The 18,032-nt window shown below is 43.0% G+C and overlaps 1 protein-coding gene across 1 annotated transcript in view; it reads right to left on the bottom strand.

The window, feature by feature from the left end:
- VOPP1 (VOPP1, WBP1/VOPP1 family member) overlaps nt 1-18,032 on the bottom strand; it is a 51,231-nt gene that overhangs the window by 14,288 nt on the left and 18,911 nt on the right. Inside the window, exon 3 of the mRNA XM_006022161.3 lies at nt 256-333. Within this exon, the coding sequence (XP_006022223.1) occupies nt 256-333 (78 nt within the window). The remainder of the gene's footprint in view (nt 1-255; nt 334-18,032) is intronic.

The following is an 18,032-nucleotide window of genomic DNA, read 5'->3' on the forward strand; positions in this document are numbered from 1 at the left end:
CTACCTATATAGAAAAGATGGCACTCGGAAAGTGGGAAGTCAATGAGAATTAAATAAACTTTTCTAGCATCCTTCCAGTGTTTATTGGATAAACACTAATGGAATTTTTGTATCGAAGTATTTCACTGGTGTTTTTCAATGTATACCTAAAAAACACAATCTTGGAGGAGGCAGGAAATGTGGCAGTTTATAGGGTTTTCTTAAAATGAAGCCAAGCATAGGATGCCATGTACAGAAAAAAAACTTCTAGCTTACCAGAAATACCAGAGTCGCTGGATCGACAGAGCTCTGACGCAGCATCTTGAACCACAGCAATCTTCATATGAGCGACATCTGCACAGGAATAAAGCAGAAAGGACATTTTGGAAATGCTTGCTGCTTAAAGTAAAAATGCATCATATCAGAATCTGGGACCACAGGGAGACTAAAAACCTCAGTAGTAAAAATTCTGTCAAATCCAGTTACTGTAAACTGACAGCTTTGAGTCTAAACACAGACACAGAGAAGTCAATGACTCTGATGTAATTAGACTTGCTGCCAGAAGTATTATTTATGACATCATCACCAATCTGGAGGGGAAATTCTTACACTGTTGCCATGGTGGCACACACTGCAGATGGGCATCTTGCTGAAGACTGGCAACCCTGCTAATTTGGGGCTGTAAAGACGCCAGCATCAGTATCACCATAGATATTAACTCTGACTCTCCATCCAGTCACAGTGGGGTTCCACTATTGATTTCCCTGACCTAGAATGGTGCAAAAAATCACACCTATATCTATGTGCTTTGGCTAAGTACAGACAGTCAAAAAAATCGCAAGGCTGAATCAATTACGTCTTCACAGGTTAGTCTAAGCTGTGTAGATGAATAGATAAGCAAAAAAACAGACATTCTCTTTTGATTCTGGAAATACAGCCACATGTCTGCAGAGGTTTAGACCCGAAAATGCAGGTGCTAGAGCATGCCTCCCTGCTTGGCTGAAGCAGACAGCTTTGGCTAAGGCTAGCCCACCCACCCTGCAAAGTGGGGGAAGCAGTTCAGGGAGGTGCAAAGCATCCTGGGATGCTGGGGACAGGGAGTTAACTTGAATCTGGAGGAGATCTAGGACAGAAGTTCAAAAAACCAATTTAAATTAAATCAGTTCAGTCTGCTACTACATCAATCCAGGTTTATTTTAAACTGGTTTTGGCCATTTTGAAAGCAGTTTATGTGCGCTGAACTTCTGTTGAGTTACAGATTTGAACTGGTTTCTGATCACTTATAGCGGTTTATGCGTCATTTCTGTCCCAAACCTTCAAGTCACCTATCTGCATGCACCAGGGATACAGATCTATACCCAAATCTTTCAACCATCTCCAAGCAAGGGTCAAACTGACTCGAGTAAGAACTCGGAATATTTTGCAAGATATTATTGTGACTTAGACTCACAATAATATCTTATTATTATATAGACTTATTGCTATTCATAACCTTGTTACACAGTCTTAAAACTGTCTCTTTACATAGGCCCCTTTTAAAGTACCTAAGTTGACTGATCACGGTGTTTAATTTTATGTAATGGGGTCGGTCGCAGAGGAAAGGAGAACTGTAGTGCATTCCAGTAAATGAACACTACAGGAACTGAATGTGAAGCACTCTGGGTTTTGTTCAATGCCAAAGATAAGTAGTACAAGTAGCTGTGACAGGTTTAAAGCCATCTAGCATGAATTAACATTAGATGCAGGCCAGGGATCACTAAAGCTTCAGAAACTAGCAGTTTTCAGGGAAACTACAGAGAAACCTCACTGTGTTGTTCAGCGTCTCAAAGTGTAGTGTTTTAGGGAGAAAAATGGGAAAAAGATGGAGTTTGTTCTTGTGCAGACTTCTCTTCAAAGAAAGTGGGAAAAACATGTTAAAGATTCATGAAAAATAATCATTAAGTTTATGCAATTTTGTTTAATAACAAACAGACCAAACAAAGGGATACAGTAAGACTCCCTGCCAAGGTTTTTCAAGAGAGAATGTCAACTGCTATGGATCCTCTGTATTTACCTAGTAGACATACCCCTACCAATTAATTTCAAATTAACATTTTATATGGAAAAGAACAATACTGAAAATATTTTGGCATCATCTATCGACAGTATAAATTACATTTCACTAATGATGAAGCCAGCACGTGTCAAAACAGGCAAACCCTTTCTGCTATAAGCATCACTTCCCACAAGAGTAAGAAAAGTAGCCAGAAGAGATGGAAGAAGGACAACAGTAACTTGGAAACTGTGTGCTATATAACAATGCATTGAGGTGAACTGACAGAATTGCCCCTTGGCTGGGAACATAAATCCTGACTGGCACATCCAGATTAAATGAAAGGAGAAAAGGTCATCAGCAGCTGCACTGATCTTCTAAGGACAATTACTTTAGTATGCATCACACATGGCTTTAATTCAGGCAAATTTCCAAATCGTTGAAAAGTACTCAGCTTGAGCACTTGCATTTTTATGTTTTAAAAAAACCCAATAATTTGTTAACTTCTTAGTTAACAAGCCTGCACTTACAAATGCAGGTGAATACACATAGGCTTCAGCTTCTAGTCAAGGAGAAAAGAAGGACATTGGTTGGTGAAAGAAAATGTAAAGATTCAACCAGCTGCTAGTCCACAAGTAGAGTAGCTTCTTACTTGGATTGCTCAAGCACGTTTTGACAACCCTTGTAGTGGCAGGGCACTGACCACTGTTATCCCCCCTGCTTTACCTGTGGTAAGTTAGGTTGTGTGACAGGGTTGATAGTATAGTTTTAGTAATGGGTTATACAAGGATCTGTATGATGCTTGGATAGGAATGATCCTGCCTCAGGCAGGGAGTTAGGGCTAGATGACCTCTAGAGGTCTCTTCCAGCCCTGCTTATCTATGATTCGATGAGATGCTTTACCATTCTTCTGATGACATTTCCCATAGTATTCTGAGAAAGGCTGTGGAATCTGAAATGTTAACCAGAAGGACTGGATCAACAAGGAGCTGGGGTGCCTACAACAGCAGACAGGACGGAGGCACCTACCACCAAAACTGCAATTCTGAAAACCTCTACTCAGTTCCATCCAAATTTTGGAGATACCCAACTTCCATAAGAGCCTTCCTTTTTTTAGTGTGAAGTTAAGCATCTGCGTATGTTCAAAACTGATCTAGTCTTGACAGGCCTGAGCAGTTAGGTACCTAGCTCATGTCTAACTGAGGATCCAGAAATTAGGTCTCTCTCTGAACCCTGAGAGGTTTGCTCTGATAGACGTTCTCATAGCACGCGCAAGTAAGCTAACAGGTATGGGTTCTTCACAAAATGCAACATTTCCCACCAATCTGCTGAAACGGAAATGGCGGGGCCTACTTCTTATATAACGGCCAATGTGTAAGAGTACTTACTCAGGATGCGTAGAGGGGGAATGAGGCAGAGGAATACTACTAGATTCGATTCACTCTGCAGCATAAGGATGTTAAAACTGGTATCTCACACCTCTGAGCAGAAGGCTGTAGTCACCACGTTACAAAGTATTTGTGGTTTGCGGGGTGCGGGGCTGGTGGGAAGATAAGAAAAGGGGAGCACTGTCCACCCCTGCTGCTGAAGCTATGGCATCATGCAACAAAGAATTTATAACTCACTGGGCTGGAAACTCAATTTCACAATAACTGTTAAGCTTTCAGAGGCAGTTTGTTTGAGGACAAACTGTTCTGGGTGGGGTTCTCTGAACATACAAATATGTTGACAGGAAAGAACCCTTAAGATGCCAACGCACCACAAAAAAGCTCTCATCTTTTCCTCATAAAAACGACTACCCACTTAATATTGATTTGGAAAAAAAGATTATACAGAGAGGCCTGAAATCAACAGGACAAATGTTGCATGTACAAGCATTTGAATTTTCCATCACTTGACTGCCCTGCCAAAAACACTGTGAAAAATGAATGCTGCATTCATCCATCCTCCTATTAACATCCTACAGAAGGCTAGCTAATCTTCTGCTCTTATCATTTGGACGCAGCATGAAAACTAAAGCTGATATTCTGCCAACACTCATGTTTATTATGACAAAGTGAATGTATTTGCACAAGTCATATTTACTAGTGAGTGAAATAAGACAGAGGCACTAATATGTTCATGGAATCGTTTATAACAGGGGTGTAACCTCCCCTCCCTCCTCCACGCTGGATTTGTACCACGTGGCTACTCACAAGGTAGATCCAGACCCACCTTTGGTGGCACAGCAAGTGACAGCAGGAAGCTGTGGGAGTTAACACAGTCGTTGCTTGCTCCGCTACCAAACGTGTCTCCAAAAGGGCTCTGGATTTTGGTGGTAAGCCCTGCTTCTGTTCATCCTGTCCGTGAATTCCCCACCTATCTAGGAGGCCTGAAGACCAGATGACATGGCTGTGGGCGCCAGATCTGGCCCCTGGTTTGACATGTTTAACAATAAATAATATTTTATGTGTTGGCTTTAGAACCTGTAGCTAAAGCCTATTTCAAACAGAAGTAAAACAATTACACCTGTGCTTAATATTCTGCTGATTTAAAACTGCTAAGAATGTTCTCCAGTTTCAGAAGTTATGTATGTGCTTGAGGGCTTTATTTAACAGCAAAGACTTTATCTCTCTTGGAACTATATATCATGCCTACCATCATCATATCCAAACACCTTCTATGAAAACATCTGTTGCAAAGTCCTTCATGGTCCCCATGGAGTTTTTGGCACTTATCTCTGTAAAGCAGTGGTTCTCAACCTTTTTTAGATGCAAGGCACCCCTCAGAAAATACCAGCTCCTAGCTTACACTCATTTTTGACAATGGAAAACTAACAGAGGATGTCTTTGGTTGCAACAAATTCAGAAAGACCACAACAGATCAGAATGGCTTCAACACTATGGATTCCTAATTTGAAATCTCTGGGTTTACATTTCCACACCTAACAGTGCTAACATTGCATGGCACTCCACAATACCCTTTGAAGGAGCTCAAGGCTTTCCAGGATACTGTGGCCCCCTGACAAAGTCACTGCTGTAGAGGGTCAGAACTTCACTTAAGAGACAGTTTGATTTCTTTTTGGCAGAAGCAACTTGAGAACAGAAGAAGCATTTGAGGCTCACTTCTAATGGAAAAGCTTTTTTAAAAATGACTGTTTTACACGTGTTCAAAGTCTGGATTCACTTGACCCAGAGCCAGCCTTAGGGATGGCTGATGTGGGCAACAGCCCAGGGCACCATGGCCAAATACCCTGCCACCCTCCCCTCCCCACCCCAGCCAATCCCCATCCCAGGCAGGAGTAGCGGTGCCCAGTCAAGCCCAGCAGGGGCTGGCATGGCCCAGGTGCCACCTTCCATCCCCATGGGACCCCCTCATGCACTCCTGGCTCAGCCATGTGGGGCAGTACCCCCACCTCCCATCACTCCAAGATCCCAGTGCAGCATAGTAAAGGAAAAGGTGGGTGGAGGTGGGTGGGCTGGGCCAGGCCAGCCCCACCACCTCCTGACTTGCTCCCAACTTTCCACTCCTCCCTCGTACAAACATTCCCTTCCTGGTTGCTGGCTCTGCTTCACTTGGCTCCGTGCTCCCGAACTGCCCTGTGTCCTCTGAAGCACGGAGCAAGTAAGCACTCTGCTCTGATCCAGTCCTCCTTGAGCTGCTGCCTGCCCAGGCGGCCCCAGCCCCAGCCCTACGGCAGGCTTAGGTGGCAGCAGGATACATCCCTGCCCTGCCATGGCAGCCCTCTGGGTCCAACCTGCTCCAGTAGCTCATCAGGGTACAACATGGGGCAGAGGCAGTGCTGTCTGCCTGCAGCTTGGAAGCTGGTGTCCCTGAGGTGGCTGCTCAGGAGAAGCTGGGCCAGGTAGCGTGGGTGGGGTAATGCCTGCTCCAGTCTTGCACCCCTGCGCACCCACCTCTGCACCACTGAGGTCCAGAGTGGGGGTCGCCAAAAGACAAGTTCACCCATGGCCCCATCTGCCCTAAGGCCAGCTTTGATCTGACCTCTATGGAACACTGCTTCACAGCCACATCCTCTCGACAATGATTTGTCCCCAGCTCCCATATTCATGGCCATAGACACAAATTACGATCTGAGATGCATATGACTGGAAGGGGGCTCTCCTATGCCAGTGTCCCCTGTGCTTGCCAGAAAAGGGAGACAGACTATTTATCCCAAGAGCTCTAAAAGTCACCCTCTGCAGCAGCGGGCTGTGAAGTGGTCAGCAACTAAAACGCTATAATGGCAAATAGACTGTGAACATGGCACAAACTTAAATTATGGCTAGTATATGCATAAGCTTGGAAAGACTGAAGCACTCAGCACATATTCAGTTAACAGTAGCGTAGAAAAGTAGAATTACATCTGTTGGTCATGGTCACCAGTACTGGCCAGGTCAGGTGTGGGTAATTCTTTTTTGGAAAGCACTGATATTAGTGCCAGGTAACAATGGAGTATCTTTTGATGAGAAGAAGCGAATCGTATGTATCTAGTTAGAATTCTACTGAATAAGAGCATGTTCTTGTTAACTGAATATGGTAATGCAGAAATATATAATTACTTATTGCCAGCCTTGGACATTTCCAAGAGATTTATGACAAGCTATAGCAGTATGGCTCAAGCAGAAGGCCCCAACAGCCTATTTCTGAGTGACTGCAGAGTGATCCTTTGTAGACATAACTAGCCTGTAAAGGAAAGGAGGCAATTAATAACTCTGGCCAAATCAAATAAAAAACGGAGCAAAAAGCCTGAAAGAAGCAATTTTAAAAGAATGCCTTAAAATAGATGATCCACATATACTACATCATAGCTTTAGCTTAAAACTATTAGTAGCAAGTAATATAACCAAATGTATTAAGGATATTTTTGTTATGAAAAATATATTTACATCATGGTTTCTTAGAAAAGTCACAGAAATAAAGCTGCCTTGTTAATGAAAACTATAAACCAAGGTAAAAAGAAACCAGGAAGGTGGCAGGCAGTGTTACATGATGGTAAGGGAAAGAGATAACAAATTTATAAGAATATGAGAACGAGCCATCCATACATTATAGACTGGAGTAAAATTTGGAGAACTCTGGAAATTCAAAAAGACCTGTTTTACTCCTGAATTTCACCTGCTGGTATAGTTGAGGATCTATATGGTGTGGTCATGGATAGTTATATAGGCAGTAGAATAAGCATGTATTTCTTGTGTTTTTGGGTTATGAACATGGGCAGATCTAGGAATTTAAAAGCGGGAGGGGTGCAGGTGGTGACGTATAAAAAAAAAAAAAAAAATATCACATAACACTTTTCTCCAGTTCAAAATAAACCAGAAGCTATACTAATAACCCGAGGGGGCCAGGGTTGTATTACTCAAATATAACTTCATTGTAATGAGTGAAGAACAAATCTACAGAGCTATGAAATAGGAACTGCATTACCAGGAGTAGCTAACAGACAGCAGAATTGCAGAACAAAGGATAACTTGACTGGTGGAACATCAACACCATTAAAAAGAAAAGAGGGTCGCTGACACCTGTGGAATGAAGTTGAGAAGGGATCAGGCAGATTACTATAAGCCATGAAGCTAACTAACTCCCTCAGTACTGCCTCACTAGAAATGAGCCTGCCACTGCCAGGCAGCTGGTTTTAAACTTTGGGTGGAACAGGAATCAAAGGGGGGGAGGGGGAGGTGGCAGTGTACAAGCACACCAGTGTACATCCTCTGGATCTGTCCCTGGATGTGAACACTGAAAAGTCAGGTTACAGATCTGTTTCTTGCCTCTGTTCTGACCTAGGTGGTGATAACTAAGGGACTTGTAACTATATCTTTTCTGTTAAAAAGAACAACTCTTTAAAGTGAATTGTAGCTGTACCCTAATTCCATATCTGAGTTTGCAAAAGTCCTGATCAAAGATGGGCTGTGACACTCTAAAGGCTAAACAAATTTTTGATAACAGATCCCTTCCAAACATCAGAGCCACAAAACACCTACTGAAAACAAAGCTGCATGAAGTATGCTGGAGGTAGAAGCAAGAGAGACATGGGCACGTTCAATTCTCGGTCACTGCACTGTCAGAAAATTTATTAGGTAACTGTTACACTTTTAAACCAGGCTTCAACATGTTCAGTAATATAGCGGGTGCAGTTTTACACTCACAGTGCTGTGTGGGATAAATTATAGTGTCTAGCTGTTCAACTACTCATTTTGTGGGCATACAAGAAAACTACAAAGGTGTGCAGCAGCACAGGCCCTGTAGTAGATGATATCTCAGGTCCTGGCCTGTTATTTTGACCTATAAAAGGTTCTTGCCTAAAGGATTAAGGCAAGTTTCATTTCTTAATGACATACAAAGCACAAAGATACCACACAAGACATGATCCCATCTCCCATACACAGCCCATGTTCCATATTACTTGGAAGATATTTGTCCAATGAAACAACCAGTCAGAAGCATTTTCCATTTATACTTGAATGTGCCACTTGTGAGACAACTGGCCACAACTATTTAAAAATACCTGTTTGATCAGCACTGATAGAAGGGTGATGGAAGATGAAGTAATATCCTAACCATTAGTATTTCCCGTGTTTCTCAATACATGGGTGGTCTGCCATGACTTAACCCTATCTTTTGCCCCCAGTCAATACTGATAATCCAACTGCTGCTATCTTCCACATCAATTTCCAATGGGGTACAATTCCTCTTACTTCCCTCTCTAAACCATTGTCCAATGAGTGGAGAGGTCTTGTCAACATGGAAGCTGTTTGTCTGTAAAATTAGGTGTGTTTAAAACAAAACAAAAAACTGCAACCACCTCCCCCCCAAAATACATGGGTGGTCTGCCATGACTTAACCCTATCTTTTGCCCCCAGTCAATACTGATAATCCAACTGCTGCTATCTTCCACATCAATTTCCAATGGGGTACAATTCCTCTTACTTCCCTCTCTAAACCATTGTCCAATGAGTGGAGAGGTCTTGTCAACATGGAAGCTGTTTGTCTGTAAAATTAGGTGTGTTTAAAACAAAACAAAAAACTGCAACCCCCCCCCCCCAAAACAAAACAAAACAAAACCAAACAAAACAAAACAAATCGCACCCATTGTCAACAGCTCTTCGGAAAAAAACCTTAGTATAATACAGTTATTCAAAAAGACAAACACCCTTATACAGCTATAGTTTAGTTTGTTTTGGGAATTGATAAAAGTCATGCCAGCAAAAAACTCCTGTTGTTGGTTTAAGCTCTCACCACACCAGGAAGGTTAACAAATCATCAGGAAAGGCTTTCCAGCATAGACAACACTATGCTAAATTTTACCTCTAAGATGGCTGCATTCCAATGGTAAGTAAAGGGAAGGGAAAGGGAAGGTGAGAAGTAGCAGTGGGATGAGATTAAGAGAGAGGCAAGGTAGCAAAGGATTTTCCTATTAGGTCATCCTTTTTGGTAGGCATGCCACAAATTAGCCCTGCACCCTACCCAAGCACTACTTTGAGCCTCTTCCTCTAACCTGATCTACTGCTCTGCTTTCTACCTCTTACCCTGTGCTCCTTGACCTCTCTGCTGCTTTGCTTTTTGCTAGTGTGCCTACAACTCTGACTTGCTAAGTTGTCACTTTGTTGACTAATAAATAAATAAATAAATAAATCAAGCAATAAAGCAAGTCAATTCCTCCCCAACCCATCAATATTAGAGACTGCAAATATAACAGGTTGAGCTGATAAACATTAGGGGGGTGTTCAGACAAGCAGGCACGTGCCTCTTGCAGCGTCTCAAAACTCCGCATGCTGTCGGACAGCTGGCAGATGGGGCTACTCGGGCTGAGTGGTGCTGGGCCATCAGTGACAGCCACAGTGGCCCCAGCGTGCCCTGCCGACTCCGGCCGCATCCGCATAATGGGGCAGTGGCAGTGCAGGTGCCAGGCAGCAGGGGCCAGTCCCCGCTGCCCCCTGTTGTGAGGGGAGGCTCTGCTACGAGGCCCCTCTCTCTCTCTCTCTATAAATATAGTAGTCTTTTGTTTTAATTATGGAGGAACATGGACTTGGGGGTATTTTACAGAGTGACTTTGGGATTTTTTTTATCAGGGATTTTTCAGTTTTCAAATAGGGTACACCAGAATTCCTGCTAGGAAGCAAGTGGCAGGACCCAGGCAGAGGTGCCTGCTCAGAGCTGGCACCTTGGACCCAGCTGGAGTTGGCCAGGAAGACATGCTTTGACAGTTCAAAGCAGGCCACCACACCCGGAACATCTTCCAGGCGATAGCTGCCCAGATGGCCAGGCAGGGCCACACATGGCAGTAGTGCCGCACAAAGGCCAACTCTGCAGCCCACTGGCAGCTGGCCCAGAGGGGCAGATGCCTCTACTGGCTGTGCAGTCCTCATCCAGGTCTGGCAGGTGCACAGCAGCTCACAGCCAGGCAGCAGCCCCCACTGCCAGACTCTGCAGTGGGTAGAGCAGGGGCGGGCAATTATTTTGGGCAGAGGACCGCTTACTGAGTTTTGGCAAGCCATCGAGGGCCGCATGACAGGCAGCCCAGGGCAGATAAATATTATTTTCAAAAAATGTTAGGGGCCCCGTGGGCCAGATAGAATGGCCTAGCAGGCCACATTTTGCCCACCCATGGGGTAGAGGGTGCAGGGAACTCTCAGGGCTGCTTCAGCAGTCCAGCTGGCACAAGGGGTAGTGTCCTCAGGTACCAATTGGCTGGGGCCCAGAAGCTCCTGAGACAGAGCAGTTCTGAGCAACTTCCCAGGGCAGCTTTTTGTACTTATGGGGCCAGGACAGGGCAGCTTTTTACACTTTTGGGGCCAGCACAGGTGCTGGCCCTGATCTCTAGCTCCCCCTGACTGCAGATCCAGGAGAAGCCAGACAGGGTTATTTTGCACCAAGTGGCACAACTTGCACTACACCAAAGTGCATGTCCGGGCACATGCGCTGAGGCAAAAAGCCCCTGCTCAGATTTGCACCACTTCTATTCAAATGGCTGCAAGTGCACATGCCTGCATGTGTGGCTGTTTCCTATGAGTCTGACTGTGATCTGACTCGACTGTAAATTAGGGCAAGTCCACTGAACACAATGGAATTACAGTAGTATAAAGGTAGTGTCAAACAGTAGTAGGCCTTAAGGATATGAACAGGAAGGCATTATTTTAGGGAGCTCTCAACTCATGAGGAGGGATCCTAGTTTTCTCTGTTAAAAATCCCAAACTCTGATAAACCCCCCCTAAATCTGTGTTTTCCATGATTAATATAAAATGCCACTATATACATAAATACACACACACACATCAGTTGAACACGTTGTTTTATTAATATATTTACAATTTTAAGGCAATTAGGGAGCCTCAATCATTATAAAAACATAAGTTCTAAATACCTATATTATTTTCACATTTGATTTTGGTTTACCATGAAAAAAATCAGAGTTTCTCTTGCCTCTTTCACTCACCAGAATGCAGGTCCAGCTGTGGCTATCCTCCCTGCTGCTTTGTGGCACTGAGCAGTCCCAATATGATGGTAGTTCTCACTCCTAACCTGCAGCCCCCTGGCCACTCCCAGCCCTGCCAGTGCCCCTCACTCCCAGCCCCCTACCCCACCCCCAACCCTGCTGGTGCCCTTCACTCCAGACCCACAGCCCCCTGCCCCACCTTGGTCACACTGGTGCTGCTCACTCCTGAACAACAGCCCCCTACCCTACCCAGCCACCCCCACCCCCAGGCTCCAGCCCTCCAGGCCCTATTTACCCCAAAGGTTGCAGGAGGCAAAGTGATTCTGAGCCAGCCCTGGTGGGTCTCAGATTCTCAGGACCTGCCCCATCCCCTCCCCTTCTGGACAGGGTTTAGGGTTTCATGCCCTTTTTGCAAGCAGCTCTTTGAAGGCTGAAACTCTGCCCATCAGTAGAGAGCCGTCTGCAAAAGGGGAAACCTGTGGTTTCCTGATTCAAAGGGAAAAATCTTAATTTTTCTCCTTTAAAGGGGAAAATCCACATTTTCCCATGTTTTTCCACAGGAAACAAAACCCAGATCCTTGCACATAAGCATAGTCATGGATAACTGAAATACAAGTTTATTCCATTACTGCTTGATTCATTTTAGGATGGTCCTGAGTATTACTGTGTGTATGCTGCTGTCACAGTAAGTATTCTTTGAAGCAAAGTGTAGATTGAACTTGTAAGTATGTGAAGTCCCAGGGTATCAAAGGCATTAGGAAGGAACTTAGTCAAACAGAAGGGAAATCTCTTCAAGGACTGGGAAGAGCTTATGCCAGGGACTTTGTTCTGCTTGGGCAGTCTGCTGAAAACACAAAATTACCAGGCATGCTTCTGAAAACGGAAACAGAGTCCAAACCCAAAAATCAATGGGAATTTTGCCTGACTGAGAACTGGGGCTGAAATTGTTTGATGCCTTAACATCAAGGCCCTCTGCTCCCACTTCATCAGAGCAGGGCCAGGATGGCCAGGGGCAAAGTCCCTGAACAGCTATGTCGTGTATTAGACTCCAGCTGCTCACAACCCTCAACTTCAGAGTTAGCTGCATTTCAGGGGTATTGTGTGAACATATAGTCTGTTTTTCAGAGGTGCTAAGCACCCACCACTTCATCTGAAGTCCATAGGGGTAGTAAGTGATCAGCACCTCTGAAAAACTCAAACCCCTGGTGTCCAAATTTGGCATATACGTATATAAATATCATGAGTCAGGCACCTTTGAATGATCCAGTGAAAAAGGCGCTGAACTAGACATCAAGATATTTATGTTCCAATCTCAGCTCCGCCACTGATCTACTGTTTGACCTTGGACAAATCACTTCTTCCTGCCTGTCTTTCCTTCTTGTTTTAATTTCACTGACAAGCTCTTTGAGACAGAGGCTCTCTTTTATTATATGTGAAAACACTGCCTAGGAAAAATGGAGCCCAGATTTCAGCAACTGTCATTATGTATAATGAATATAATTGCTTCACTGCTGAATGCAAGTGTGACTTCTGTGGAACACCAGTAGTTTCAAAGCAAAACACCAGCTACAGCACCTGGGACAGCAATGGAGATGCACTTATCCAAGCACTTGATAAGTCAGCCAGCATTTAACTGGGGAAAGCAGGAGGATGTAATAAGAAAGAGGAGAAATTCCAAGTTAATTATCCTACTGTGCAGCAACAAGAGACAGGTATATATACATATAACCAGTATAGTTCAAATTAAGCTTCTGACACGACTAAAATTCTTTGCAATGAGAAAAAACGTCTGAGCTCTTGTCCTTCATGCAAATGTGAAAAATGACATAGGGATGAACGCTGGGTTCTTATGAGCAGCCCAATCACACTGCCCTTGCACAGGGGCCTACACAATGTATAGAGGGTAGGAATACTCCCTCAATTGAGCAGGAGGGATTTGTACAGCTGCTCCATGGTTATTACTATCCACAAGGGAGTCTACAAATCCACAGCAACATTGAAGTCTGGGTAGGCTGCAACTCCCTCTTCTCAGGTCTCTGAAGAAAGCCAATGTAAAGTGTTTCTCCTTCCCCATAGGAGGTGCCAAATCCCACTGTGTAACTTTCCTGCAGCCTGCACAAGTATATGTACTCCCTGCTGCAGCAGAACCAAACCAGTTCTGTTACGATTTGGGTCTAGCCCATCCTTGGAGGAAGAGATAGCATTTTGCCCTTTAAATATATTCACAGCTATTTCTCAGCCTCAGCTGCAGACCTGTACTTAGCAGAACAGAGCAGAGAAACATGCTAATTTAAAGCTCTGGCACAGGCAGGCATACATTCTCCATACTATGACAGTTTTTAAATTTCTTGGAGATAGAAGGGTAAATCTCTTACAGTGACTGGAACACAGACTTTGCTAATCACCAGGCCTCTTATTAATACACTACTAGCTCTCTATCTTATGCTGCACCCACTGGGTTAGTGATCATATTGACTCTGATAGGCTCATAAACTTCCAAGGCAGACGTGCTATGTAAGGCAGGGGGGCAATGGGTGCCTAGGTTTCAAATTGCTGTCTACTCCCCTGCTAAAGAAAAGGAATGCACAGTAATTTGCTTCTATGCACCCCAGCAATAGGCGTGGAGCTAATCCACAAAGGGATTTAGGTACTCAAGTCTAACATATAGCTGATGTTGAGATTCTCTAAACCCCAGTTTAGGTGCCACCTAACCCTAGGGGCACCTACAAGTCTCTACGTGCTTAAGTTTTTCCCAATGATAAAATACAAAGGCAATTCACGGCTAATGCTGCCGGGCTGTTTGGAGCCCTCATTCAGGTCCGCAATTAGATAGGGCATTATCCTGGCTGTCTAGCTTGTAGAAAGTGAAAAAGACACTCTGCAGCACTGTGGTTTGGGGAATTTACTCAGAATGCAAGACAATCTTGTACTCCAGTGATTATTTAATTATTCATTAATCATTAAAGAGCCTCCCCAAGGAGAAACTCCTCCACCCTGAGTGGCCAATGACCTGGTGTTTAAGGCACTCTCCTTAGGTATAGGAGACCTGGCCTCCAGTCCCTGCTCCAAAATCAAACAGTGGGAATTGTGATCAGGTAGCCCATCAGTTAGGTGGGGACACCAATGACCTGGGTCACTTTTTCTCTTCTCAAAAATCTTGTGAGAAAAGGCTGGCCTGACTGAGATGCCAAACTCCATCAAATAGTTCACAGCTGTGAAACCAGAGCAAAGTGAGGTGCCCAATTAACTTGGCCCTACTCCTCTCCTCAGGATCTTCCACAGGCTCTCTCAGGCCACTTCTTGTTCAACTTGCCATAGCCCACAGTACCTAACTCTCCTCATGGATTGTATAGGGAGCTTGGAACCTAGCTCAGGACTGAGGATTTCAATGGCCACAGAATATCTAATGATTAGGTACTATAACACTCAGCATTGCAATATCTAACTTCTTTGGTGAATTTGGCCACTATCCCTTATTTAAACACACACACATTGTCACACTCTATAGTGGCCCAGAATGTTAAAGCTTACATTAGCATCACTGCAGTATTTTGAATCATTATGATAGAAATCCCTAGTTTTCTTTTTCTTTCCTTTTCTTTTAAAGTAAAGACTGCCCCATGCAGTGTTCAGTACTTGATAATTACTGTTCAAGATCCACACTCTCCCCTCATGCTCTTGAGCTGAACTGAGAATGCACCTGAGAGACCTATCTGTCATCACTTGCAACTAAAATCAGTGACCAGGTATATGTTCTGCATCCAGGCACATGTTTTTATACAGTGCCAATCATATAATGTGTCTGGAATTATGTAAGCTCTTATACAATGTCTTCTTCCCCTCCTCCCACCACACTGCTTTGAGATCAAATGAAAAAAAAAATCTGCAGCTAGATTACTGCCCTAAGCACACACCTGCTGACATTTCATGCAGCTGTAATTGTAATTGGAAGGCTAAGTGTAACATCAGGAAAACCAACTTAATTAAAAGGAGTAAACATTAACAGGATGTGGAGCATATCAAGTAACTCCCATAACGGAGCAAGCCTGATATTTAAGATTGTGGGTTGCTCTAGGTCTGGCACAGATCTATTGCATTAGGTCTTTGAGAATGTGCCTGTGTTCTAATATATTGAAGCAAGAGAATAGGGCAAGGAGAAAAATGAGTTTACATTGATTTTGGTATGAGTTATGGTGACTCCCTCAGCCACAATGTAAAAAAAAAAGTTATATCACAAGCCTGCACAATTAGACACTTTTTCAGTCAAAAATGCTACCAAAATTGTGGAATGGATTTCAAAACCATTAAAATACACAACACACTGATACAATCAATGGTGCATTGCAAAGCAAAGAAAGAAAATGTCAGTCTATGGATTACTGTATGTGTATTGTAGAAACATGTTTTTTGCTAGGATAGATTTATTCTGCAGGAGAACTGATACTTGGAATGTAAACCTTTTTAAAAAAATGCATAATGATCTGGGAAAAAAAATGAAACATAGGCATGAAGTAATCTATTACATATGTGCACTACACTAGCTTATGTGCCAAAAACAAATTTTAAAAACCAGACATCATCAATCTGAAGATAAATACATTGCTTTGTCTGCAAACATGCTAATTACTATTGATATAAGTTCCTCCTAAAGATTACTAAAATTGAAAGAGATTAAAGAAAAAAAACCAGGCTTAGCATTTCCCTATACAGGCAGCTATTCCTTTTTTTTTTTGTGGGATCTCTTATGAAGGAATAGTTTGACTACTAACAACCTACCACCAAGCAGAGTTAATAGTCACCTCCCACACTGCCTCCCTTTACTGGTTGTAATTACTAACATGCCAACAAACTGTAACCTAATAGGCTGATTTGAAATGGTGTCTGATTAATGTAATTATAGATATCATCGGTACTGGAAAAACAGAGTGCATGATGAATTACTGAAGATTTCAGAGTTTTCTTTTTTTAATCCCTGATTTGCCTTTTGGGTAAGCAATTTATTGATTATAGTAGGTGGCATATTACCAGACCTGTACAAAGCAAACATTGACCTCAATTCTGTCCCTTGTTCAGTAAGCACAACACTTGCACTTCCGTAGTGCCCCCCAGACATCACTGACAACATGTGAGCTTGCAGGGTGGCAAACTCTGAGTTTACAGGCGGGTCAACATGTCAGTTCACAGGTTTGCAGGGGATGGAGAGTGTTAGCTGTAGGGGATCTGCTTTAAGAATGAGGGCCTGCATTTGTAATATATATAAGATTAGTTTAGTGTCTTCTATAATATATTCAGTATTCTGTTGCTGGGGAAAATCTGCAAGCCACTGGGGAAAAAAAAGAAAGAATCTTGACTATAGGGGCATTATGTAAAGGCCAAGAACATGCACTATTGAATCCTACTGCAGGTTCTAGCTATATCCATAACAAGATATGATGTCCCAGTACTCTTTGCTCCTTACCTCCTTTCTGTTCCTTGTGTTAGGAGCCTGATCCAATGCTGACAACATTAATGGCAGTTCATCCACCCTTTTTTGTTCAGGTCAGAGAAATGTTCAGAAATAATCTCTCTCATTTCTAAGCATGTCTGGGCAAAGGCTAGGCTGGTATGTTTAGATAAAGCTGAACTGAACTTCCTTCTACAATCTCCCTTTCTGGGCATCCAGACAAAGAGCACAATCTAGGCCTTGAGCAGAGTCTGGGATATCTATACATATCTGCAAAGAAGATGAATCAGAATCCAAAGGATAGTTTATTCCTCAGTATTTTTGATCACGACCAAGCCGCACAAGAACCTCACTCTAGTGAGAGTAAGATAATGGATTGGCATCTCTACATGTGACTTAGTCAGATAATAAGCTGAGAAGCTAATGGTTTGAGTGGGGAAGTAAAATGTTAAGAATACTCTTAATATTTATTTTTTGGATCAACAACAAACAAGCCAACTCTCTGATAAAATCCAGGCAAATGTATACTAGGATGAAATATACTACATCTCAAAAGGTTAATGGCTTCACAGAGCACAAGCAGGGACCATAGGGAAATGGTGGTTGTTGTTAATTCTTTAGTCAAATTTTACTGACTGGAAAATGCAACTAGCTAAATTAAACAAAAGCTGGATTTCCCTCTTCTGAAGGCTAAATCTATTACGCCTACCAGATAAAGAGAAAAGATATACTAACATTATCTACTACTTGGCCATATGGAGATATGATCAATTCCAAATTAAAGTTAACAGTGCAAACAGTGCTGTATGGCTATTAACTTGTATAGTGTCAAAAGCCTATAATTTAAAAGCATTTAGGTTATCACCTGGCACAGCATCTCCTTTGTATTAATAACAACTTTTTTTTTTAAAGTACAAGGAAATATTATTATAAGGCTTTGACCTAAACTCAACAAAGCCAGAAAAATAGGCATAGGGCCAAATTATTTTCTTTAGCAATGACCTGTGAAGGGGGAAAATGTTTTTTTTTTTTCTGAGGGGCAGGCAAAGTGGAAAGCTCTTTAAAATAATACAGATCTACCTAAAACAATATATATTTTTTTGTATATTTTGGGATTTCTTTTGTTGGGGGGAGGGGGGGAGGAGGTCCTTGCATTGGTGTCTGTG

Source organism: Alligator sinensis, unplaced genomic scaffold, assembly GCF_000455745.1.
Source record: "Alligator sinensis unplaced genomic scaffold, ASM45574v1 scaffold213_1, whole genome shotgun sequence".
NCBI lineage: Eukaryota > Metazoa > Chordata > Crocodylia > Alligatoridae > Alligator > Alligator sinensis.